Source organism: Suillus fuscotomentosus (genome assembly GCF_016647785.1).
Source record: "Suillus fuscotomentosus strain FC203 chromosome Unknown F5891scaffold_82, whole genome shotgun sequence".
Classification (NCBI taxonomy): Eukaryota; Fungi; Basidiomycota; class Agaricomycetes; order Boletales; family Suillaceae; genus Suillus; species Suillus fuscotomentosus.
The window spans coordinates 50,967-76,421 of NW_024539594.1; the positions used below are offsets into that span (position 1 = coordinate 50,967).

The 25,455-nt window shown below is 46.7% G+C and overlaps 7 protein-coding genes across 7 annotated transcripts; 3 read left to right on the plus strand and 4 right to left on the minus strand.

The window, feature by feature from the left end:
* Window positions 1–5,564: 5,564 nt before the first annotated feature.
* F5891DRAFT_1195394 (uncharacterized protein) lies at window positions 5,565–6,811 on the minus strand (the record flags this gene model as incomplete). The annotated part of the gene is made up of 4 exons (XM_041368114.1): window positions 5,565–5,753; window positions 5,803–5,901; window positions 5,954–6,619; window positions 6,674–6,811. 4 exons carry the CDS (start codon window positions 6,809–6,811, stop codon window positions 5,565–5,567), a joined length of 1,092 nt encoding a protein of 363 aa, XP_041219835.1.
* Window positions 6,812–7,505: 694 nt separating this feature from the next.
* F5891DRAFT_985148 (uncharacterized protein) lies at window positions 7,506–9,979 on the plus strand (the record flags this gene model as incomplete). Its single annotated transcript, XM_041377548.1, has 9 exons — window positions 7,506–7,670; window positions 7,729–8,022; window positions 8,102–8,440; window positions 8,489–8,563; window positions 8,613–8,657; window positions 8,706–8,976; window positions 9,029–9,320; window positions 9,590–9,826; window positions 9,931–9,979. 9 exons carry the CDS (start codon window positions 7,506–7,508, stop codon window positions 9,977–9,979), a joined length of 1,767 nt encoding a protein of 588 aa, XP_041219836.1.
* Window positions 9,980–11,274: 1,295 nt separating this feature from the next.
* Window positions 11,275–11,823, plus strand: F5891DRAFT_1195396 (uncharacterized protein; the record flags this gene model as incomplete). The annotated part of the gene is made up of 1 exon (XM_041368115.1): window positions 11,275–11,823. The coding sequence occupies one exon, from the start codon at window positions 11,275–11,277 to the stop codon at window positions 11,821–11,823; it is 549 nt and encodes a 182-aa protein (XP_041219837.1).
* Window positions 11,824–17,664: 5,841 nt separating this feature from the next.
* On the minus strand, window positions 17,665–18,953 carry F5891DRAFT_1195399 (uncharacterized protein; the record flags this gene model as incomplete). Its single annotated transcript, XM_041368116.1, has 3 exons — window positions 17,665–18,240; window positions 18,292–18,467; window positions 18,521–18,953. 3 exons carry the CDS (start codon window positions 18,951–18,953, stop codon window positions 17,665–17,667), a joined length of 1,185 nt encoding a protein of 394 aa, XP_041219838.1.
* A 147-nt stretch (window positions 18,954–19,100) lies between these two features.
* F5891DRAFT_1195400 (uncharacterized protein) lies at window positions 19,101–19,656 on the minus strand (the record flags this gene model as incomplete). The annotated part of the gene is made up of 2 exons (XM_041368117.1): window positions 19,101–19,452; window positions 19,502–19,656. 2 exons carry the CDS (start codon window positions 19,654–19,656, stop codon window positions 19,101–19,103), a joined length of 507 nt encoding a protein of 168 aa, XP_041219839.1.
* Window positions 19,657–20,088: 432 nt separating this feature from the next.
* On the minus strand, window positions 20,089–21,147 carry F5891DRAFT_1195401 (uncharacterized protein; the record flags this gene model as incomplete). The annotated part of the gene is made up of 5 exons (XM_041368118.1): window positions 20,089–20,447; window positions 20,505–20,645; window positions 20,704–20,833; window positions 20,888–21,068; window positions 21,125–21,147. The coding sequence occupies 5 exons, from the start codon at window positions 21,145–21,147 to the stop codon at window positions 20,089–20,091; spliced, it is 834 nt and encodes a 277-aa protein (XP_041219840.1).
* Window positions 21,148–22,312: 1,165 nt separating this feature from the next.
* On the plus strand, window positions 22,313–23,417 carry F5891DRAFT_961767 (uncharacterized protein; the record flags this gene model as incomplete). Its single annotated transcript, XM_041375836.1, has 2 exons — window positions 22,313–22,629; window positions 22,691–23,417. The coding sequence occupies 2 exons, from the start codon at window positions 22,313–22,315 to the stop codon at window positions 23,415–23,417; spliced, it is 1,044 nt and encodes a 347-aa protein (XP_041219841.1).
* Window positions 23,418–25,455: the final 2,038 nt, after the last annotated feature.

Below are 25,455 nucleotides of genomic sequence, written 5' to 3' on the forward strand. Positions count from 1 at the left end.
TTGTCCTAGGCTTGTACCCTCAGAACGGAGATTGCATTGTCCCTAGTTTTTCCCACTCGATCGAGTATAGTTACGTATCCTTTTTAGTTAGTATTAGGGAAGCATCGGTTGGGTTGATTAAAGAACCCTTCGATCCTGAAGTACATGGTAGATCCGATCAGATATCGGGGACCGCTTCAGTTTTCCATTACATAACTTTCTTCTTTTCACCATCATTCCCTTTCGGAAGAGCCCTTACGAGCAGCTCTTCAACAGACATCAGTGAATCGGGTTCCAGAATACAACTGGCACTATGTCTGAATTACCAAACTCTCCTACACAGTCTGCACCGACAGTGGTGTTACCATCCACTCCACAGGAGGTTGTCGAGTACATTCACATGTCACTTGCAAATCAAGCGGAAAGCTTCAGGGTCAGAATTACAGAACTAGAAGCCAAGAATGCGGCTCTAGAAGAAGCAAACAGACTCCTGGGCGTACACCTAGAAATGCAAGAAGACGAGACTGTAAAGATACAATCTCAACAACCATCCTTCGGCTCTGCAGGAGCTAGTCTACTTTCATCGAACTCTTCCCCTTCCATCAAATACTCGAAACCCCAAGACTTCACTGGAGAAAAAGACTCCATAGAACTCATGGTCTGGATATCCCAAGTAGCGCTATACACGGCGCAATGGCCCAACATCCAAGAAGGCCAAAGAATAGGAGTAATGCTCTCCTTCATGAAAGGCACTGCAGCCAAATGGGCGCAACCTTACATCACTAAACTTGGAAGGACCGGAGACGAGAAGTTGACCGTGGAGAAATTCCTGGAAGACTTAGAAGCCATGTGGGGGCAAGAAGATCATGAAGGAAAGGCGATCAGAGAACTGGAATCCCTTAGACAAGGATCTTCCTCGGTTCCAGAGTACGCGGCCGCTTTCAGACAAAAGGCCGCACACACTTCCTTTTCCGACTACGACCAAAGGCAGAAGTTCAGAATGGGACTTCAAGACCGCGTCAAAATACAGCTTGCTCATGTCCGTTACGAGGACAAAAACACCATGAAGAAACTGGTGGAACATGCGATCCAAATCGGACGCAACTTCGAAGAGCTGGACGCGGACAAAAAGAAGACGACCTGGTGGACCCCTAAACAAGGCCCCAGGACCCCTGAATACAAACCTGATCCGAGCAGGGAAAGCGATGCTATGGACGTCGATGCCAACAAGCAGCGAGGTGCTCCAAAACCTCAAGGAAGGACTGGATCCTTCAAATGCTACCGCTGTGGAGGCGAAGGCCATATGGCTAGAAACTGCAAAGACGCAGTCGCACCAAAAGTGCAGGTGAAGGCTACTACAGTGCCAAAAGAAGAAGACCCTATTCCGAGTTGGTTCAAAGCTTGGGTCAGCTCCAAGGAAGGCAAGGGTTTTTAGAAGGGTCGAAGTCAAAGTCTGCGAACTTAGACCCGAACAATCGTTTCTCCATTCTATCTACGTTCTCGGATGTATCAGAAGTATATATTAAATCCAAATCTGAGCATTTTTACATTCCGATCACGTTGAAGGGAAAGAACCGACAAGCAGATGTGAAAGCACTGGTAGATTGCGGTGCATCGACATTATTTATTAGCGAAAAGTTTGTGAAAAAGAACGAAGTCCGGTGCCATAAATTATTAAGGCCCATTCCGGTTAAAAATATCGATGGCTCGTTAAATGCCGCTGGATCGATGACTCATTATGCAGAATTAGGTCTAAAGATCGGTGATCATGTTGAGGATCAAGCAGCCTTCATGGTTACAGACTTAGGAAGCGATGATGTTATTATTGGCATAGATTGGCTAAGATATCACAACCCGGAAATAGATTGGAACGCTGGACGTTTTGCACTCTCTCGTTGCCCAGTTAAATGTATTACTAAAAAAGAACAAAGACAAAAAAATAAAGAAAAAAGAAAAGAACAAAAAAAGATAGAAGAAGTGCCAGACCTGATTCCCACAGAAGAGGATGACGAAGAAGACATGGCGATGAAGAGGGCGACAGTTGAGGAAATAGAAGACGAAGAGTATCCTGGAGAATGGATCAAGTATAAAGCCTCGGTTGCCACGGAGCAGAAGGTTGCAGAAGAAGCAACGAAGGTGAAGAAATCGGTCGAAGAGATGGTTCCCGATTGGCTTCATGAGTACCTGGGAGTTTTCTCAGAAGAAGAATCTAAGCGCTTCCCTGAAAGAAAGAAATGGGATCATGCGATAGATCTTAAAGATGATGGCGATCTTCCGCCGAATGCGAAACCCTATCCCTTATCACCCAAGGAGATGGACACTTTGAAAGATTGGTTAAAAGCCGAGACTGCACTGGGACGTATAAGAAATTCACAATCTCCAGTGGCAGCACCTTTCTTCTTTGTGGCCAAAAAAGATGGCAAGTTAAGACCAGTGATGGACTATAGAAAGCTCAACGAGAAGACGGTTAAAAATGCATATCCGCTACCGAGATCTCAAGATTTGATTGATGCTTTAACCGGTGCCACGATGTACTCCAAGATGGATGTAAGATGGGGGTACAATAATATTCGCATGAAAGAAGGAGATGAGTGGAAGGCGGCCTTCAAAACGCCGTTTGGTCACCATGAACCAACCGTGATGTACTTCGGGTTAACAAACTCCCCTGCCACATTTCAAACCATGATGAACGAGATATTCAGAAATTTAATTGATGGAAAGACCGTAGTTGTCTATATCGATGATATCCTCGTGTTCACGAATGGCAATAGGGAGCAACACCGAAAAGTTGTACGAGAGGTACTGAAACGACTAAAAGAAAATGATCTGTATCTGAAGCCTGAAAAGTGTAGCTTCGAACAGACAGAAGTCGAGTTCCTCGGGTTGATAGTGGAGAAGGGTGGTGTTCGAATGGACCCTGTGAAAGTAGAAGGAGTAATGAAATGGCCTGTACCCAAATGCGTTAAAGATATTCAAGCATTTATGGGCTTCGCCAACTTCTACAGAAGATTTATCTTCGGGTTCTCAGACATCGCTAGACCAATGAATGATTTATTACGGAAAGATGTCAAATGGGATTGGACGGAGAAACAGCAAGATGCTTTTGATGAACTGAAGTCAAGGTTTACATCAGCTCCGATCCTAGTAATGCCTGACGTTGAGAAGAAAATGAAAATAGAAACCGATGCTTCTGATTATGCAACTGGAGCAGTTCTATCTCAACTGATGGAAGATGACCTATGGCACCCCGTGGCATATTACTCTAAGTCAATGAACGATGCAGAAAGAAATTATGACATCCATGACAAAGAGTTACTTGCAATCATTCGAGTGTTGGAGGAGTGGAGGCACTATGTGCAGGGAAAACCTCACCATGTGGAGATCTGGACGGATCATAAGAATCTCGAATACTTTATGACGAGCCAAAAGTTGACAAGAAGGCAAGCCAGATGGAGTTTGTTCCTGGCGGAGTATGAATTTACGCTCCAACATAAGCCTGGTGTAGTCAACGATAAGGCCGATAAGCTTTCTCGGAGAGAAGACCACAGAGGGGGGGTAGAAAACGACAATTCTGATCGTATTTTGTTAAAACCGGAGTTTTTTACTGTAAAAGCTGCTAAAAGAGGTCAAGTTCTAGTGCAAGGAGAAAAACAATTGCTGAGAAAGATAAGGCAATGCACAGAACGAGAGCCCGAAGTCGCTAAAGCGCTACAAACGCTAAAAGCAGCACCGGTACAATTGCGTAGAGGAGTCGAAGAGTGGAATGTGGAGGATGGATTGGTGTTATTCCGAGGACTGGTTTACGTTCCAAATGATAAAGAGATCCGCCGAGAGATATTGGAGTTGTTTCACGACTCTCCACCGGCTGGACACCCTGGATGTGCCAAAACCTTAGAATTGATTTCCAGAAATTATTGGTGGCCTTCAATGACGAAGTATGTCCACGATTACGTAGATGGCTGTGATAGATGCAGAGCAACGAAGATTCACCCAACGCAACCACATGGTCCGCTTAAACCAAATGAAATACCAGCGGGACCTTGGCAATCAATCACCTGTGATTTGATAGTAGATTTGCCTAAAAGCGAAGGGTTCAACTCTATTTTTGTTGTCGTTGATCGATACACGAAACAAACGCACATCATGCCTACGAAAAAGGAAGTTGACGCTCGAGGAATCGCGAAACTTTTCTTAGATAACGTATGGAAACACCATGGAACTCCGAAACAGGTGATATCGGACAGAGGAACACAATTTGTCTCCAAATTTATGGGACAAGTGTCGAAATGCCTAGGCATAAAATGGAACATGTCGACGGCTTATCATCCTCAGACAGACGGACAAACAGAGAGAATCAACCAAGAAGTAGAGCAATATCTGAGAATGTTCACGTCTTACCGCCAAAATGATTGGGTAGACTGGCTTCCGATAGCAGAATTCGCTCACAATAACTCTGTCACTGTAACGGGTCATAGTCCATTCAAAGTACTCTACGGATACGATCCAGAGTTTACTTTTTCACCAATTTCCAATTCTAAAGTACCTGCAGCTGATGAACGAGTGGATGTAATGAAAGAGGCAAAGGAAGACGCAGAAAGTATGCTGCGAATGGCGAATGAGCGGATGAAGAGATTCTATGATAGAGGAGTAAAAGACGCACCACAATTCAAGAAAGGAGATCTGGTCTGGCTCAATGCCAAAAATATCCGTCAGAAAAGACCAAATAAGAAACTCTCCGATCGACGACTTGGTCCGTTTGAAGTGCTAGAGAAGACGGGTGATGTAAATTACCGCCTGAACCTTCCAGCAAAATATCAGATTCATCCGGTATTCCACGTAGAATTACTCACTCCGCATTCCCCCTCGACCTTAATCCAAAGACCTCCACATCATCGTCCGCCGCCAGAGATCTTATCAGAAGGCGATTCCGAATGGACAGTACGAAAAGTCCTAGACTCGAGACTGCACAGATCAAAACTCCAATACCTAGTAGAGTGGGAAGGATATCCGATAGAAGAAGCGACATGGGAACCTGAGGAAAACCTTGAGAATGCACGGTTGAAAGTTCAAGAATTTCACCGGCAAAATCCGAAGGCATTAAATCCCCGCAAAATTAACAAATCGGTGTTCGAAACCCAAGAGTTTTTGGAATGGCGCAAGAAGTTTATTCATCCTAGTTTCATTCGCGATGACGCTCATCCTAGAGAGGGGGTAATGTCACGAGTTCCAAATACAAACCATTATTTGTTCCTTAATTCTAAGTCCTTTAAGCGCCCAGTCACAGCGCCTGTTCCTAAGAATATGTTTACTGTTGAAGAAGTCCCTATTATTGCGTCTATTGTAGAATTACCAGAGTCACGTGATCGATCGGACAATGCCGAAGATGTTGACGTCATGCCTCGCGACACTCTTGGAATGTTCCAGAGTCTTACTGCGGCTACGGCACATGTTATGACATCATAGTTATATATAGAATCGTACGATACCTTTAATTATTCTGATTGGTTAGTTAGTTCATACTCAATTTCGATCTCAGTTTCAATATGTGTATATAGGTAGCTCGTCGTAGTCAGTAGTTCTTTAGTTCAAACCTCTTGTATCTCCAAGTGAGCAATCCAAGACGTACCTGCTGCCTTATCCTCTTTGTGATTATCTTGTTGTTTGAGTCCTAGTCTCTGCCCTGCGTTAATTCGTTTAAGGGGTTGTGACACATATACAGAATGACTTGCCTGCAACGGGGTAGTGATATGGGAATCCTGGACCCATAGGGCAGGCTACATAAATGAGTGAGTGGAAGAGCTTTGTCAAGCGCAAATAACATACCCTGGTGTCTGCATCCTGGAAACCTGTGTCATCAGGCACATCAGAAGTGTCCAGAACTGCCGAGTCAGCATCCTTCTTAGCAGCGACAGGCAGCGATACCTTGTGCTGAGGGAGTTAACAATTTGGTCAACAATTCATGCAACTGACATACCTTTGGGATCGCATATACCGTTCCGGTGGGAGCTTTGTCTTGGTCTTCATCTGATCGGAACTTCTTCTTCCTTTGTTGCCTCAGTTTCAAGGACCAGGGAGGCAACTCAGGTGTGTCAGTAACTGCCTTGTCAGTGTCATCATCTGCCACTTTTCTCTTCTTACTTTTGCTGACCTGTAGCATGACCTTTGCAGATTTCTTCTGAGTGCCAGCCACAAAGAGATTGTGTTTGAAGGGAGTTGCAGGAGGTGCTGAAGTGTCAGCAGATGATTTTGGATCTGCAGGCTTGGGTGGCGGAGATGTTGGTCTGGGTGGAGTGTCCGGTGAGGTGATTGGATCTCCATCTGCGATGGATGCAGTCAGCAAGACCGCCAAGACCGTGGACGGCAGCATCAAAGTGTCTGTTTGGGAGAGGACAGCAGACACAGGTAAATTTACGGGTTCAAAAGAGGTAGAAACCTCAATCTCAGAGGGACTGTGGTAGCCCATGGTCTTGTCAAACCTTGGGTGGCTCTGGATCCTTGGGTCATTGTCAGATACAGAGGTCCAGTCGGGGATGCACTCAAAAGTACCGCCCTTGGAGTACTGCCAGATCACGGCAGCACAGGAGAGTAGCTGCAGGGAGAATGATGTTGCATCCCCAGCATGGATCCTTAGATTTTTGGCCTGTGTGGGGTTTAGCTTGCCAGGAATTCCAAAGTCCAAAATAAATAAACTCACCACACGCCTGGCGATGTCATCTGATAGTGTCAAACTCTCTGGATAACCCTCCTTCAACTTCATGCAACACTTCATGAGCAGTTGCATGGCCGCCAGAGTGGTGTTTAGGGCATTCTTTGCTGCCTCGGAAGGTGCCATGGTTGATATATTGAAGTAAGTGTGGTAATGTAGATACAGACAAGCAAAATTGGGTGTTTGGAAAATTGTCCAAGTGCCGACTTTTATATCAACCCGTTGGTTGTGGCCATTTCTGCAAATTGTGGAAGCTCTGAAATGTGGACTGGGTGTAACATTATTGTTGCACAATAGAACTGCTGTCTTATGTCATCACATCCACATCAGGAAAGGCTGATCCGCATATGCCGCCTGACCATAATCTGCTGTCGGGAGATCCCATACACAGCATAGCATTCATTACGGGTGAGTAGTGGATTAAGGCTTGTTGTGGTGGCATGCTAGTCTGTATAAGTGAGACCCTCACCCAAATACTGTCTGTTATCACAATAATATGTGGTTTGATCTACAATACCTCCACCGCAACAAACCTGAATCCACTTCTCGCCCATAATGGGTGCTATGCCGTGTATGAGATCGCTGGACTCTACACAATTTTCCGAAATCAGTTGTGGATTTGCAGTGTGGATATACCTATGGCAGTGACCGAATGTCAGAGTGGTAGCTACAACTGTTCTGTACAATAGTGTGACACCCGGACCATATTTCTGAGTGACCACAGTTCTCAGAAACACCCAGAACCGGCGGATTGGGATGACACCCAGACATTTTCCCACACAAACATACTCTCTTGCTTCCATCCCGTTCATTGCCATTAATGAACTTCTTCCCTTCACAATTCGTCATGATACCTCAGGAGGCAGCCAACGACGCCCTGGAGACTACTCTGGCTGATATGCAGTCGCTCATGAAGTGTTGCATGAAGTTAAAGGAAGCCAACCCAGAAACCTTAAGGCTCTCGGATGAGATCACCAGGCGAGTGGTAAGTTATATTTCCTCTCCAACTTTAGAGTTTTTTGCAACCCGACCATTTCACACAGGCCAAAGATTTGAAACTCTATGCAGGGAATGCGACATCATTCTCTCCCCTGCTACTCTCCTGCACTGCCATTATCTGGCAGTATTCAAAAAGTGGCGCCTTTGAGAGTGTTCCCGATTGGACTTCAGTAGCAGAAGACGACCCACGGATCAAGGACCACCTGCGATTCGAGAAGACCATGGACTATCGCCCACCCTTTGCCCTTGATGTTTCTCTACTTGCAACATCAAGCACAATTCCCACCACCTTTCCCACCTCACTACCTGCCCTTGACAACCTCAGCTCTTGCATCAATGTCATCCCATGCGGACCCAGATATCATTGCCAAGCCTGTACCGGAACCAAGATGATCTTTGCACTTACAAGCACGTTAGAATCCGTCCTGCATGGACCTGGATCTCGTCACTAAGCTGGTAGAGGAACCAAAACAATCTTCCCGCCCACGAGTGCTCAAGAACCTGCCCCCTCTCTGTTGTCTGGCACATCCACCCTTGAGATACTACCACCTGTATGTGGCTGAAGCTGAGAGGGAACATTGGAAGGCACTTGTCATGGCTGGCGATAGCAAGAAGAGAAAGGCATGTGATGAAGATACAGATGGGGCCGTTGTGATTGAAACCCTCAAGTTGCCTTCCTCGCCCCAAGAGCCTCTGAAAAAGAAAAGGAAGTTGATGTCGGATGCGCCAACCGGAATCATTGATGTGAAACCGAAGGTATGTCAGTTGATCTTGGTTGATGCAGCAAATGGCTTATCGCTCCAGGCATTACCATCTGTTGCTCCTGACAAGGCTGGTCCACCAGGCAATGACCAGGGTTTCTGGCATTCAGACATTCAGGTAAGTGATTCTCACTTATCCATAGCACTGATGCTGACCCATTGTCAAGCCTGCAGAATGGGGCTCAGATGATTGTATTGCTACTCCGTTCCAGGTAAGTCGTTGTGTCTATCTGTATCAGGACAACCTAACAAATTTCAAGCATTCTGTTCATTTCCATCCCCAGAAGTGCGACAAGTGCACAAAAATGGACATACCATGCATTGTCCTTCCGGACAAAAAGTTTGGATGCATGCGACTTGTGTGTGCAAATTGCGACCTCATGAAGGTCACCTGTGTGATTGTCAGCATCGGCATGAGGAAGATAATGCAGGGAAAGGTGTCTGTGGTTTCCTTGAATTCTGCCAAACACTCCAGAATGTGCATTCGGAAGTCCTACGTGATCTCTCCAGTTATACTTAACATCGCTGAAGGTGAGCTTTCCTTCCAAATGGAAGGATGTTAATTCATTGAGATAACTCTTAGAGGTGGAGCAACAACCTGGCCTGCCAGCCGATGTGCCAATCAAAACGCTTGCAATCAATAGCACAAGCCAACAGCCCAAATGGGGTGATCAGTTTGCGCCGACCAACCACGCTGATCCCAAGCCCACTGCAAGGGACATCCTGCAGGGCATTCAGGACCTTGGCAGGAGATTTGATCTCCTGGCCACCAATGAGCGGCTGGACACCTTGGATGTAAGAGTTCGTTCAGTGGAGACTATCATCCACCAGCACTTCGATGCACTGGAGCAATGCCTTAATGCCTTGGATGCCTGGTAGAGAGCAATGACACCCTATCTGGTACATCTTGGATCGACTAGTTTCCGGGATTCTTTATATCATGATACCCCATATATTCTGTACTTTTAGCTACATCTTTCCTTACTATGCTGTTTATGGTCCCCATCTGCTGTAGCTCAGTTCTGGGTTTATGTGATTTGTAGATATGAGCTGCATTGTTGTTTCATTCAATATCTTGTCTTCCCTAGTGAGGATATGCTTTACTTCATGATGATTACATGAAGCTGTGATATTCATGCGGTAGTGACAATGAAAGTTTTGAGACTCCTGACTATGGCATGATGATCATGGCCGATGATTTTCTGAGCGTTATAACGATGTGCATCATCGTGGATGGTACACGTATGGTGCATCCCTCCGACATGTATATCAACGTCGGATCCGGATCAACATTTGTATCGAACTTTGTCCTGTATTTCATTACTCGTTTCTTCGTTTCTGTTGCACCAGTTGCATCTGTAAAACTAGTCTCTGGTACAAAGTGCACTGACTTGGCTAAAATTCCCTAGCCGAGCCCTTCCGAGATCCAACACTTGCACTGGGCTTATCTGGAAGCCGCTCTGAGATTATTTGCATATGTATTAGGCCAAAGAATATCCTGCTAGGCACAACTGTTGGCCCTTCCGAAATCTGATGCCTATCATGGGCCAGACCAAATAGCTAGCTGGCCCTTCGAGAATACAATGCAGTCCCATGCCATATATTCAGCTTAGTTGGCCCTTCCGAGATCAAATGCATATTCTCTTGGGCCCATCCGTAGGCCCATCCAAGACTACCCAGCATATGTACTGGGCCGAACAATAGATGGGACTATATGTTGCCCCTCTGGGTGGGATCATATGCATATCCGGTGGGCCAAAAAAACTTGCTGGGCCCATCTGTGACCCTACCAAATCAGTACCACATCCATATACTAATGGCTCACCCATTACTACCAGGAATTCCTTCATGGTAGGCCCACCTAACTTGCCTGCATATTGGGGCCCACCTTGACTGGCCCAATCTGTGTGAATGTGCATGTGCTGGGCCAGTTCGGGCCTTCTGGATATTGGTGCACTGGGCCTAAACCTTACCAGCCGGACCGATCTGCATATTGAATGTGAGGACCAATTGGGCCCTTCCAGATGCTTGTGTACTGAGCCGATCTGCACCTGAATTTGTTATGTGCCAGGCCAGGTCTTGCATATTTGACCTATCCACACACTGAATTGGTATCTACTGGGCCCAAAATAACCAGTTGGCCAGTATTGTGATGGGCCCAGGAATAACCGGTCGGCTCACTTGTGCCCTCTTCCAATACTGTCAATAACCAGCTGGGCTCATCCATAAGCTATTCCAATATGAGCTGAGCCCATTCGCCAGCCATGCCTGATACTATTATGGGCTCAAAATATTCCTGTTGGCTCTTCCGACATCAAATTTCCCCAAGAATAAGTAGCTAGGCCCATCCGTACCCCCCTTCCAAGATATATAACTGGGCCCATGTACCTTGTGGCCCATTACAATTGTCCCATTCATGCTATGGCATCAACACTTGGCCCACCCACTAGCATGGGCGCTATTCCACACTGTGGGCCCATCCGTGCATAAGCACACATGGGCCCACATTGGATTGCCCACCTAACTGGGTTGATTCTCAACCTTTGGCTGTCCAACTAAGTCAAAAGTAAAGTACTGAATTATGTAGTCTCATTCCTATGATTATCACATTCTAGATACTTATATGTGGCTGGGAGATTTGTACCTGTTTCTTCATCAAATCAACACCAGTCCCTGGCCTCTCTCTCCTCGCACTTCTCACCTGTTCCCTCCGCTCATTGAGCACCCGTTACAGTTTGATTCGACCACAAACTCGTCAACTTGACCATTGAAACTCATATAATTCCATTCATCTGTTCTATTGTTGCCTCAAGGCATTATTCTACTTACATGTCTGATCCTAATAGTGCCAACCCGGACATGGAGAACTCACTCCCCTCTCAGTCCACCTTTGTTCCTACCCTGAAGAACTTCCATGAGGTCTTACAGGCCATCACAGTGCTCAGACAGAGCTCTGACCATCTTGACAAGCAACAGCACACCATAGGTCGCGCCCTTGAAGACATTACTGACAAAATCACTTCCCTCAGGTTCCCCACCATGCCTACCAGCGCCATGGGACACCAAGGTCACTCAGACTCAGTTGCCCCGCAAGGTGTTGCCAAGTTTTGGAAGCCAAGACTATTCAAAGGTAGTGCGACCGACATTGATGCTTTTGTCGACGAGATACTTAGTGCTGTCGAACTCTCTCATTCATCGCCACCCACCGACATGGACAAGGCTTTGTACTTGTCCACCTATCTAGACAATGGGTCACCACACTCTTGGTTCACAGCTATTCACCATACCAATGATGACTTGCTCCACAACTTCAACTCACTAATTGACAATTTCAGGCAACACTTTGGAGACCCTGACACTGAGGGCACGCCCCTCTGAAAGATCAAAAATCTTTGACAAATGAGCAGCTGTGCTAACTATGCATCCAAGTTCTGCGAGTTATTGGTATACATCAACTTCAACACCTCAACTACGATACAGAAGTACTACGACAGTCTGAAGGATGAGGTGAAGGACTTGTTACTAACTGTTCACGATCCTCCCGATAGCTTCGACGGTTATGTCGACCTCACCATTGCCATCGACAATCGACCCCACCATTGAGAAGTCGAATGGAAGACGGCAAAGAAAGTTGCACCCCGCCAGCACACCACTGCGGACACTAACGCACCACGCCACGCCCCAGCACGACCATCAGCCTCCACCTCACTCCCTCCGGGGGTACCAATGGAGATTGATGCCACCAAAACCATGCCCTGCCAACCTCTCACAAAAGAGGAACGCAACCGTCGTTTCGCCCAGGGCCTATGCTTGTACTGCGGTGGTGCCGAGCACACCATAAAAAATTGCCTAAATATGTCAGAATGTGCAAAGAAGAAATTCGATGCACATACTGACTCAGGAAAAGCATATCTGGCTGCCATCTCGTCCCAGGGCATCTGGTTGTAGATGATGGGACATGTCAGAATCACCTTGCAACACCGGATCCCACTCACATCCGTCTCTCAGACGGACACTATACCCCGCTCGTAAAGTCTGCTCCTGCCTATGTCTTTTCTTCGAATTCATACTTAAACTCTCCTTTGCATTTCTTTATTTCTGTCCGTCTTTCATTTACTACCAGAAAACCTATTGACACTTTCGCCCTCGTCAATTGTGGTGCCACCACATCTTGCATTTCTGACTGTTTCACCTCCCGTCATTCCCTTACGTGTCGTGTCAAAGAGATGCCAATACCTATCATGGCGGTTGACGACCATCCTATTGCATCTGGGCTGATCACCCATGATGTCATCTCCCATATCTCTGTCTCTGATCACAAGGAGATTCAACCACTCGTGGTTGTATCTGTTGCTTACCCTCTCATTCTAGGTCTAGACTGGCTTCGCCAGCATAACCCCAACATCAATTGGGCAGAATCCACTCTCTCCCTCAACTGTTGTGGCCTCACTCGCAAGAACTCCATCATCATCATAGCAAAGGGCTTCAGTCCTGCACTACCATTAACTGCCTCAACACTAAACTCCTCGACCACCATTGGGCTAGGCCTTGGTCTACCTGACGCCACCTCTTACCTGTCTCACGCATGTGCAGCGCCTCAACCATCATCCACAAAGCTACCCAAGACTGATCTGGACCCCAGTCCAGGTAGACCCACATCCTCATTCCTCTCTGCCCTCATCTCCCAGAATGGCTATGGTCACTCTGTCCCTCCTAGCTTGTACCCACCAGCACCCCAAATTCATTTCATATCAGTGAAGAAGTTCGCACAAATGGCTCGCTCAAATCCTGACGAGGCTTGCCTCCTCCACTACCATCATCCACACTCCCCTGCCTACATTTGCACCACCTCGTCATTGTCAATTGACACTGTCGACAACGAAGTCCTGACAGTTCCCCTTGTCGACAACAAAATCCTCAAGGCTATCCATCCCAAGTATATGGACTATGCCTCCTTAGTCTTCTCCCCCTCCAAATTTGACAAACTACCCCCACATCGAGCATACAATGTCAACATCGAGCTCAACAAAGGGAAAATGCCCCCTTTTGGACCTCTCTATCACCTCACACCCCCAGAATGTGAGGCACTCGCCAAGTACGTTCATAAAAACCTCGACCGCGGGCACATTCGCAGCTCTACCTCATCTTCAGGTGCCCCAGTCCTCTTCATTCACAAGAAGACCGGTGAACTACACTTGTGCATTGATTACCATGGTCTCAATGTGATCACAAAGAAGAACCAGTACCCCGTTCCCATTGTCCACAATCTACTTGATCAGATAGAAGGTTGTAAAGTTTTTTCCATTATCGATCTTAAGTCTGCTTACAGCCACCTTTGCATTGAAGAAGGTGACAAGTGGAAAATGGCATTTCGGACACCACTCAGACTTTTTGAACATCTTGTTGTCCCTTATGGTCTCACTAACACTCCCACTGCCTTTCAAGCATTTATTCAGGACACCCTCCACGATCTGCTGGACATTGTCTGTGTCGTCTACTTAGACGACATTCTGATCTTCTCCTGCTCACAGGACGAGCACGACAAACATGTACGGCTCGTACTAGACTGGTTACACGATGCTCACCTTTGTGCCAACCCTGCAAAGTGTGAGTGGGACAGATCAGAGGTTGAGTATCTGGGCTACGTCATTGGTACTGATGGCATCAAGATGATCCCAAGAAACTTGATACCATCGCCTCATGGCCCACGCCCACATCTGTTAAGGATGTTCAATCATTTTTAGGGTTTGCTAATTTTTATCATCGTTTTATTGATAGTTATTCGCACATCACTCAGCCGCTCACTAATCTAACCTGAAAGGGTATTACTTTTGAATTTTCTAGTGCAGCTATAGCTGCTTTCAACATGCTCAAATGGGCCTTCATGTCTTCCCCCATCCTCCAGCACTTCAACCTGCAGAAACCCTGCATGGTTGCGACTGATGCCTCTGACTTTGCCATCTCCGGTGTTTTCCAACAACCAGACCCTGACAGCCATCTTCGTCCTGTGGCATTCTATTCCCACAAGCTGTCCCCCGCCAAAATCAACTACGAGGTCCACGACAAGGAACTCCTTGCTGTCATGGACACTTTTCGCGACATGCACGTGTGGTTACCTGGTTCGCCCTTTCCAATCTCTGTCATCTCTGACCACAAAAACCTCGAATATTTCATGTCCTCATGCATGCTCAATCACCGTCAGGTGCGTTGGGCGATATTCCTCTCTGACTTCAATTTTTCACTAGCCTGGGCCCCAGGGAAGAGCAATATCGCTGATGCTCCTTCTCAGCGGCCTGATTTCCTCCCAAAAAAGGGGGATGAGACCCTATTGGGTCAAAATCATGTCATACTAACACCCAAACACACAGATTCATTATTCTCAGTCACTCCCTGCCTTAACGCTACCACTACCCTCACCATCGACGACTCAGCCCTCCTCGAACACTTCAAAGCAGTAATTTGGGAGGACACTGAGTGGCATGACGCACTCACGTGTGGCAACACAGACTTCACCTCCGAGGGTGGTCTGGTGTTCCACAAGGGAAAGCTTTTTGTCCCTTCCTCCTTATGCACTGATACCCTATTCTCCCAACACGATGCTGTCATAGCAGGTCACCCAGGACAAAATCAGACATTTGGACTGGTTGCATGAGACTACTCATGGCTGGGCTTGCAAACCTTCGTCAGACGCTACGTTGAAGCCTGCAACACGTGCATGCACATCAAAACACCTTGCCACAAGCCTTATGGCTTGTTGCAACCACTGGACATTCCTACCCATCCATGGAAGGCAATATCCATGGACTTTGTCATCAAACTCCCGACATCTCACGGATACGACTCTATATAGATTGTTTGTGACTGCCTCACAAGATGCGCTGGAACAGTGCACTCTGGCACCAGCATGAGAGCAGACAACATGAGGCTAAAACCTCCAAGATGTGAGAACAGTAAAGACCAGAACAGCCAAGGCCTAGGCAAGCACAGGCAATGCCAAGCAAAAGCCTCACAAAGCTATCACACAGCAAAAGCTGGTGGAAAGTGGTGTATAACCTAACCCCCTAAGACATGTGCTATATATGTGCTATCTATGACCTCAAACACCTCTCCAGGACCCCTGGCACCTGTCCCTGCCAAACCCAACCACTACAGCGCCCACTTCGTCCTGTGTCAAGAAACACTATCAGCTCCTGATCTTGCTTGGTTGTTCCTTGATTCCATCTTCTGTTTGCACGGACTTCCTGACTCTATTGTTTCTGACTGTGGCTCTGTTTTCATTTCCAAATTCTGGTCTGAACTAACATCATTACTAGAGATAGATACTCGCACATCGACAGTGTACCATCCGCAGACTGACGGTCTGACGGAACGCACGAACCAGACGATGGAGACTTACCTCTGAGCCTACTGCTCTTATCAGTAGGACAACTGGGTTGATTATCTCTCTCTTGCTGAGTTTGCATTCAATAATCTCAAGAACACCTCTACACGTCAAACCCCATTTTTTGCTAACTATGCTTTTCACCCAACCTTTGAACCACAGGTCACCAAACGCTCAACTGTCCCCGCGAAGAGCTGCGTGCTGAGTTACAGCTCGCCCAGGGCGCCCAAGCCAAACACTACAACAAAAAGGTTACAGTGGCGCCAGAATTCAAACCTGACCAATTGGTCTGGTTGCTGCGCCACAACATCAAGACCACATGCCCTTCTGTAAAGCTCGACCATTGTCGGCTGGGCCCATACCCCATTATTCGCAAGATTGGTTCCTCTGCTTACTTACTCCGACTCCCTTCCTGTCTGTCTCATCTTCACCCCATTTTTAATGTTTCCCTTCTCAAACCTTATGTTGACTCTTTGGAATTCCATGCTCACTCATCACCACTGCCTTTCACTCTCGCTGCTGACCCTGCCAACAACATCAAAACCATTCTCAACTGTCGCAAGACTGGACACCATTATGAGTATCTTGTTAGGTGGAAGTCAGTGTCACTGCCCGAGTCAGATAATTTGTGGCTCCCTCTTTCTGACATCCCCACTTCGTTCAATGAGTTGATTGAACATCATCGTCGTCGCCATCTGCATTCTCCACGCCCTCATTTATTTGACATTAATAAGAACTACCATGCTGCCCTGTCTACTACTGACAATATTCTCCCTTCTTCTTCACAGGTCCCAGTGCCAAATGCCATGCCTCCCGAGCCTCCCATGCCTGCCCTTGCTGCTGTCCCTCCTGCTGCTGCCCATCCTCCATTGCCCACCGCTGTACGTCAGAGGTTGAGATCTGAGTATGTGCCCCCTATGCAGACTACGACCTGTGGGGGTCATGTCTCATGTCCTGCCGAAAGGCTTGACCTGTAGACTCATCCTCACTTGCTCTAGAAGGGGGATGATGTCACGGTCATGGTCACTCTACGAGGTCTACGTAGTCCATGGCTATTCTACTTAGCTCACAGTCTCTTTACAGTATCAGCATTGCGCTGATGTACTCTGTTCTGTGTGGAACAGCTCGTTCAGATATTTATGGACTTAGTATCTCACTGACGTGTTTACTATACCCGGTCTCATTCCTATGTTTCACCTTACATTATCATGTTCTAGATACTTATATGTGGCTGGGAGATTTGTACCTGTTTCTTCATCAAATCAACACCAGTTCCTGGTCTCTCTCTCCTCGCACTTCTTGCCTGTTCCCTCCACTCATTGAGCACCCATTACAGACATGGATTGTTGGGGGACCAGTTTCCCAACAATCATTCAGCTTTTGACATCTCTGGAAAGTACATATATAGTACTACCACATTAATCGCATATCCGAGACCGTGAGAATCTAGAACAGTATGGGTTGTCACATCAGGTGCTGGTATAGTAGTTAGTCAAGTCAAGAGGTAGGGGAAATTCAAATATCTAATATCAACCTGGACAAACTTTGCATGCCACCACCACCATTATAGTGTTATGGTCACATTAATTAAACCATATATAGTAATTACTTCCGACTTTCAACGGCCAAAATAATATGAAGAACATTGTTAAATGCGAGTGATTGAAGTGAGAGCACAATGAATGTGATATTGTAGTTGCGAGTACAAATTGTAGACTACGATTATGTGAATTCAAAGCATAGAAAGCATAATAAAGGCACTACGAATGATATCAACGGATCAAAAGCAACTCAGCGGATCAAACATGATAGCGAAGGCAAAAAAATTGACAGAATGATTACACAAGTAAAGTACGTGCAGTCTGAAGAGGTTTGATAGCAGTGCAAACACACTTGGATGTCATGGGTCCCGCAGATGCCGTTGCTGAGCGTTTGAGAGAGTGAGAACCTGAAGTTGGCACATTCTCCTTCCCCTTGTGCGAAGGTTGCCTGCACTCTGTCAGGATGCCAGCAGAGGCCTGTTCAAGCTCACTCAACTCCATAGACTCCCAGACACTCTCAGGCAAAGGAACACTGGCCTCTCTGCATCCAGAAATGGCATACTCTTTGTGCTCACTGAGAATATGGGCGGTCATATTGTAGCACCAGACACTTGAGACGAAAGCAACTGGCACCTTGTGTGAAGTTTTCCCAGGTTCAGGAGGGAGGGTTGGATAGCATAGACCGCACTTCAAGGGTACGTTGCAGCAGGGATTGTTCTTGGATCCATGATCCGCAAATCCATATTTGAACGTGTGTCGGTAGGCACACTTCGTTTCCCAGTCTGGGGTGCCGCTCGTAGGCACCTTGATGGTGATGGCACATTCGGGAAGTCCAGAACAGCTGCAGAATCTGCATGGAAGAGCATCACCAACCTTATTCAAATTAATTAATCATGTAGAGTAGCACTTGAAACAAAAACATACCAGTTCTTTCAGACTGATCTTCTCGGGTGTGTTCATGGACTCGTGCAAGATATGCTGGCCAATATGGGCATGGATATTGGTGACTTTCGTGTTGCAGAGGGGGCAAGTAGTGATACGCTCGCCTTTGGATGCAGATAGAAGATGGCCTGCTTCGATCGAGATGATAGCTAGTGTACCTGACAAGAATCATTAGTGACACATGTTTCAATTGATGTGATCAAAGACATACCATCGTTTGAGCGATAAGGGAACATATCAGCGTCTGAAGGGGAAACTTGTGCAATGAATTTGAGAGGGACTTTAGTTTTGACAGCCTTCGCCCATAAAATGTCACAAGCAGCTTGAAGTGCATCTTGACGTACTTGCCAAGTGCTTTGCCCACCTTTGATCTCCTGGAACTGGTCAGAATTGATGTCATTCCAAAACCAGATAAATGTTGGCTCGGGATTGACAGGTTCAATGAGTGAACCAGGCACACTGATAACCATGACATGTTCTGTTGACTCCTCGGTTCCAGGGATAATAGAGCAAGCCTTCACATAGCCTCCGTTCCATAGGAAAGATGTTGGGGACTCAGGTGAGGGACGTGCTGGAATGATAGTCAAGAGCTGTCCTGTGACTTTGATTGTCGATTGCGAGGCCTTCATGACGGCAATGTTCATTGATGCACAAGAAATATTGAGTGACGTAATGAGTGTTGACCGCAAGATTCCGATAGAGAGTGTAAGACCTGAATGAAGAATTGTAAGGAAGATGTCGCCGACAAGGAATGAGTGTTGATCAGTGATGCGACCAGCAGACATTTCAATTCATTTGTTGACCTTGGTGTAGCCCGCACGAACCCGCTCCAGTCGATTGTGAGACTTGGAAATGACATTCTTATTGATGACAAGACGGCACACTGTCTGCTTGTGAATCCACTGGCCTTTGAACAATAGGTAGTCATCAGGACATATTCCTGGGCCTTCAGGCAATGGGGGAGCAGATGGGTCAATGAGAAGCAGAAGATGTCTGGTACTAGGTGGAGCATCGGAAATGGACTCCATGGTCAATGCCTCCTCAAAGGTCAGCATGACTTCTTCAGAGTCAGCCTCAGCAGGTGGGATTGGGTAAGAGTTTGGTACTACATTATCATGAGAAGTGACAATGGGCACAAGTGGGCTATGGCACAAGGAGGGAGCTACATCTGGTGCAAAATTATACAACTTACCTCTGAGGGAGGAGTTCCTCGTCTGCCTCTGAAATCTCAAAGTATTTGTTTTCTCCGAAGGGCCACAGCATGTCGATAGCTGGATCATGGAAGAGCTCAATGAAGGAGAAGTTGATAGGATCAACTTGCGAAGTACTGAGAATAGAAATAGCCATTTCCTGGCCATTGCGCCAGGCAGTTGGGAGATCACACCGCCCAGAGATGATGTCACCTTTCCACATGTCATGGTTGATGTGGTCTATGTCCTCGACTCAGGTGCCCAGGCTCAGATGATGATGGCCTGGATCCAGCTCAGGATGGCGCTTGAACACGCCATCAATATCTTTGGCGGCACCCAAATGATTGATCACCTGTGAAAAAGAGCATCCAGAGTTATGGCCACCTATCATCTGAGTGCGACTGAAATGAAGTTCTAGATTGTCATCTCTGGAGTCACCAAGAAAAAAGGAAGCATGCGGATCAAGAACCTGTTGCTTCGCTATGGAAAACATAATGTTCTTGACCGTGGTGTGCATGTCGTAGTAGAGTTGATAAGACATGAAGGAGCATCAGTGAGAACGGAAGAGGGTGAATGAAAGATGAGTGAATCAGCTGAGATACTGGACCTGTTCTGTGAGCGAAAGATTGACATTGATGAAGGGAATGAGGAAAGACTCGATCACATCACTAAGGAGTGCGATTGACATCAAGTCAGCATGTCTGTCGATGTTGGGAGAAAACAAGTCATCCAGGAAGTCATGCTGTGACTCAGTGAACTTGATGATAGCTTTAATAAGTTCTACTGCTCGGGGGACATCTTGCAGATCATCGGGATGCAAGAGTTTCGTGACACTGGCTTTGTCATAAGCAGGCAGCCATACAAGATAGCAAGAGAGCATCATAGCATTGATGATCCATCTATTGTTGAGTGTGATGCCAGAGGGAGAGCGTATTAGTGTGCATACACCTAAATTAAAGGAATTGTCAGACTGGAAGACTCAATAAACATTGAATAAAAACTTACATTTGAAAATATGCTTTGGATCAATGTCTAGTGTTACATCGTCATCACCTGTCCACATATTCAAGCCAGGCATATTGATGAGTATACCATATAGCAGTGACTCCAAGGATAAGGGCTTCTTCACAAAAAGTCTATGTCCTGCTGCATGACGAGTAGCATCACCATCGGTCACAAGTGACCAAATCGGCCCGACAGTCACCATTGTCCAAGGCAACATTGATTATTTGTTGGAGGCAGGGGATGTCGTATTCAGAAATTGCCATGAGAAGGCGGTGGTAATCATCAAGCCTAGTGAGAGCACTGATATACTCGCGAGAAGCATTAAGGCCCTGAGTTGGTGTTGAATTAGCAAGGATGCATGTACGGAATGAGAGTAAACATACCTGGAGTCTCAATTGCCGAGCTTGATCGGCATAGCTTTGCACAATGTCTTGCATATTTGCGAGGCCTAGATACTTGTAGTTAGTATGAGGCTTCGGATCCCGTGCAGTTTGGGAGAGGTGGTCAACATGTGCAGAGAGTTCAGCGCATTCGCCGCAAGGTGAACCCTCGATCAAGGCAGACCTGAAGCAACACTTTGATCAAATATAAGGTGTGCTAGGCTGGGTGAAATTGATGACGAAGGGGAGCCTGTCCGGGCCATCATGATAGCATTCCCAAGGGAGAACCATGATGAAGGGAGAAAGTTCCTGTGGCCAGACGACCAGGAGTCCAGGACAATTGTCAGGATGAGCAGCAGGAAAATTGCTGGGAGGTTTGTTCGATTAGTTGAGACAAATGATGAAATGAAACCGAAATGAAACATACTACATGCTTTGATCTGAGGTAAATGATGAGAAATGTGTGATCGGTTCATCAGACACGTTCCTGGCTTCTTTGTGCCTTTGAGAAATTGTCCAGAGGCATTTCTTACTGCCTCGATGGGCACTCAGAGCGTTGAAATGTCCAGTGTCCCACAGAGGAATTCCAGATGGGAGACTTGTTTGACACCACTCCTCACAGTCAGGGCAGCAGATACTCCATCATTGCTAAGCACCAACATGTGTGAGCAATCAACCAGCACAGAACACCTGGTAAAGTCCCTCAGTTGTATTTAATGCCAGTTGTTCAGCAACGTTGATCTCCAAGATTGGGGGATTTCTCCATATCTCTGGTGAGGCAGATCAACTCAGAGATGACTCTGGAAGCCAGTAAGATGAGGGTCCTTCGCTGTCTGGTAGCACAGCAAAGTCCGAGATTGGACTAGAAGAATATCCAGATGACTGGTCTGTGTCAATAAAATCTGATCTGTCATCTGTCATGTGATTTGATCCGAATATGTGTGTTCTGATATTAATACGAGCCAAGTTGTTACTGTAGTAGTTCTGTGCTGTAGAATACATAATGCGATAACCTAATGTAAGTCTAATGGTTTGGTGAAAGCTGCTAGGACAATGGAGAGGTATCAGACATTAAGAACGTGTTGACAAGATGTGTCACATTGATATTGACGCATCATGTTGCTTATTGCATCACATGTTCTCAAAATTACATCTAGAAATTATTGTTCCTTTATCAGTGTGCCCCAACGCGCACTTCTTATTAAAATAAGTATCTAGATGTATTCTATAGTACTGATTATATCACACTTTCTGTATTCAACTAACGATTTGACGTAGAACCTAGACCGCTATCGAGAAACTTAGAACTTAATTTTTGAAACTTCGGGTGGCTGTATATTAAGGTTTACAAGCTTACTAATGTCGAGCCCTATATCCGGGATTTGCCTTTTGCCCAGACCTCTTGAGTCAAGTCAAGTTATCTCGCCTATGCCACTCCTTTCCAATCAGATCCAATCCATCACCCAGTTCGGACATCGTGAATCCGAGAATTCATGTTTACCACAAAAGCATGATTCCCTGTACCTATTCGACGGTAACATTGTCCTCACGGCCCCAACTAAGTCTGGCGGAACGACCGTATTTCGGGTCCACCAATCAATACTGTCCAATCATTCACCCATCTTTGCAAATATGTTGAAAACCCCTGTCAGGGATGAAGTACAAATGTACGATGGCATTCGACTAGTGCGCCTCACTGACGATGCCGAGGAGATCGAGTCTGTGTTCAAGTTGATGTATATTCAGTCGTAAGTAAGCTTTCTCCAACATATTCAGCGATTGATTTGTGCCGCCTTTCTAACTTAGTCCTCTGGTACTATCTCAACGCCTGAGTAGACATGTGCCTCCGATAGTGCGCCATGTTCTGAAGCTATCGAACAAATACGAAATGAGCGAACTTCGCCAAGCGGTTGTTCAGCTGTTGGAGACTCAATGGCCGACGTCGCTATCGCAGTGGGATCGACTTGAAAGCGAAATAGCAGTCATGGCATGGGATCAAGATTACAACCCTATACCACTTGACCTCGATGACAGCCTGCCAGAACCTGCTTTGGCAATAAAGCTGGGCAGAGAATTCCATATTCCAAGCATAATGCCCGCTGCTTTCTACCATCTATCTCGTCTCTCCATTGGCCGCCCGCTCCATGTCCCAAAAGATTCGCTGCGACAACGCACCGCCGACTGGAACCTTCTCACAGCAGCCGACTTGATCTGCCTGATTATGGGAAAGGAAGGTCTGTCGATGGTTGCCGCTTCAATGTTAATACCGGATTGTTGCGGTGATAAAACTGTGAAGACCCATTGGATGGAAGAAGACTGTAGGGGATGCAGAAGGTCGGAGATGGTGGAGCAAATTCGTTGGGAGTGTAAGCGCACGTCGGACGTTCTCTCGACCCTTCGTCAGTACTTGACGATAGAGTCACTGTTGTCACCAATGTGTAAAACATGTTCTCGTATCATCAAGACCCAGCTGAGGGGGGTGCGACAAACGCTATGGGCTATGTTGCCCCTTCTGTTTCAGTTGGAAGTTTGACTCGACACTTTTTGCGATAGGATACAACTCTAGTGTTAAGGATGTACATATGTTAACTGCAATCTCTTCACAGGATCAATGAGCCTCCGAGAAAAAGCGTCATGGCATTGATAACGAGTCACCTCTCCCCTGGAAAATGGGGACATCAGAAAATGACACTAGAGGTGAACAACAGATTTACCTAGGAGCATGAACTGCGACAACACTACTACCCAAACACTTGGAACAGCTTTGCACAAGTCATCAGACAACATCCATGCGGAAAGAAGACTGACTTGTTCATTCCGCGCTTTGTGAATATCGTGGATGATGTGGCTGTCGAAAATCTGTGCTCATAATAAAGCTTCTTGAAGGAATGGGCGTACGTCAAGAGCGGTGACAAGGGGAGGGAGAAGTTGAAGAATTTCAAGGGAGTCTAAGCGAGGACAGTGCGGGGCGCAACGAGTTCGGTGCTGTTTCATCGGTGGGGCGGAGGTAGAGCTTGAGAAGAGTGTGACTTATTTTGAATTATACATCCGCCTGCAGTACCTATGACAGCGTCACCGAGGGATCGGGATCGAGAATATAGCAGAGAATAGACATACTCTTCGGCCTAACTTGTAAACATGGAGCTAAAGAGCATGGTCATGCCTTACCACACGGCCCGACAACACAGCTCGCGCTTGGTAAAGATCTGCAGGGTATAAGCTCAATATTCATGGGAGTATCAGTCTGGAACTGGCTCTTCAACAGTAAACCATGCAAGCGATCGATGAAACGAAGGGGCTTCGAGTGAACGTCCGACCCATTGACTAACGGAAATTTGGTGAGAACCGGCAAAAATCACGATTAACCTTTGTCTCCTCGTTTGCGAGCACTCAGCGTCATGTTCAGATAGAGCTCTGCCAGCCGATCATGGAATACGGGACTCTCTCCGCCTTTCTCATCGATTAGATACTCGATATAACAAGTAGACATGGTGGGGTCAATCTTCTCGAGGTAATCTGTTACTTGAGTTCGAGGGAGTTTAATGTCGTCAGATGTAGATATCTTGGGTGAGACAAACGATCGTCAGCAAGGAACTAGACAAATTATACACACAAGTGTCACCTCGAAAGCCGTATCACAGTCGTTTCCAAGATCCAGCGGGAAGACTCAAATACTCGGCGTCGACGTACTTGGGACCAAGTTTTGGCAGGTAAGGCAGGTAGGATATGACAGATCGAGCATTTTCTCTCATGTCCGCTTCCTTCTCGTTCGACCCTGGGCAAGGTCATTGGTTTGCAGGCGTGATCAAGTAAAAGACATCAATGCTCACTGATTATGAGCCTTAGCATGCATCTGCTTTCCATTGTAGAGATGTATCAGCTCTGCGAATGTCTGAGACAACTGGTAAATGCTACGTTTGAGTTGTGTACAGTTTGACGCACCTCTCGTGCCCGAAGCTCCTCTGATACCTCACTCCAATTGGCCAATTGACAAAGTGCACCGAGGAGGGCCGGTTGAGTCGCAAGATACTAAGACTTGACGAGCGCTGTGTCCACAATCTGTGCAAACCGCACAAGCCGCTCCGGAGTCGACAGAGGCAAAGGGATGTTTGGCAATGCAAACAATTATTCGGTCGAAGTCTCGGAGAGGAGAAGCCACTGGCGAGACTGAGCAGGTGCAATGTGTACTGCCGCGAGTCACCGCCTGCGAATTTGGGATGATGATAGGTAAGATATCACCATAGAGCGTCCACTGACCAGCTGAAGTCATCTAGAAAGTTTATTGACGTGACAAATCAACGAAGACAAGATGCCTGACTGACCTTTTTGTTTCATGGCTCGGCGTGCGTACGTGCCATTCGCAAAATATGCCCACTCGCCCATGATGCCCTGACTCCCCAGGCGGGCGCGGTGCAAATTTGAACACGTTTGCGTTGCTGCAGCGGGTCTGCCGCACGCTCCGTACCATTACCGGTGACAACGCGGCTGCTAGTACTGCTGGGCTTGCCAGGTCGAGGTCGGCCTCTCTTTGGCAAGCCGTCCGAGGTCAGGACGCCCGGAGTAAGGTTTGA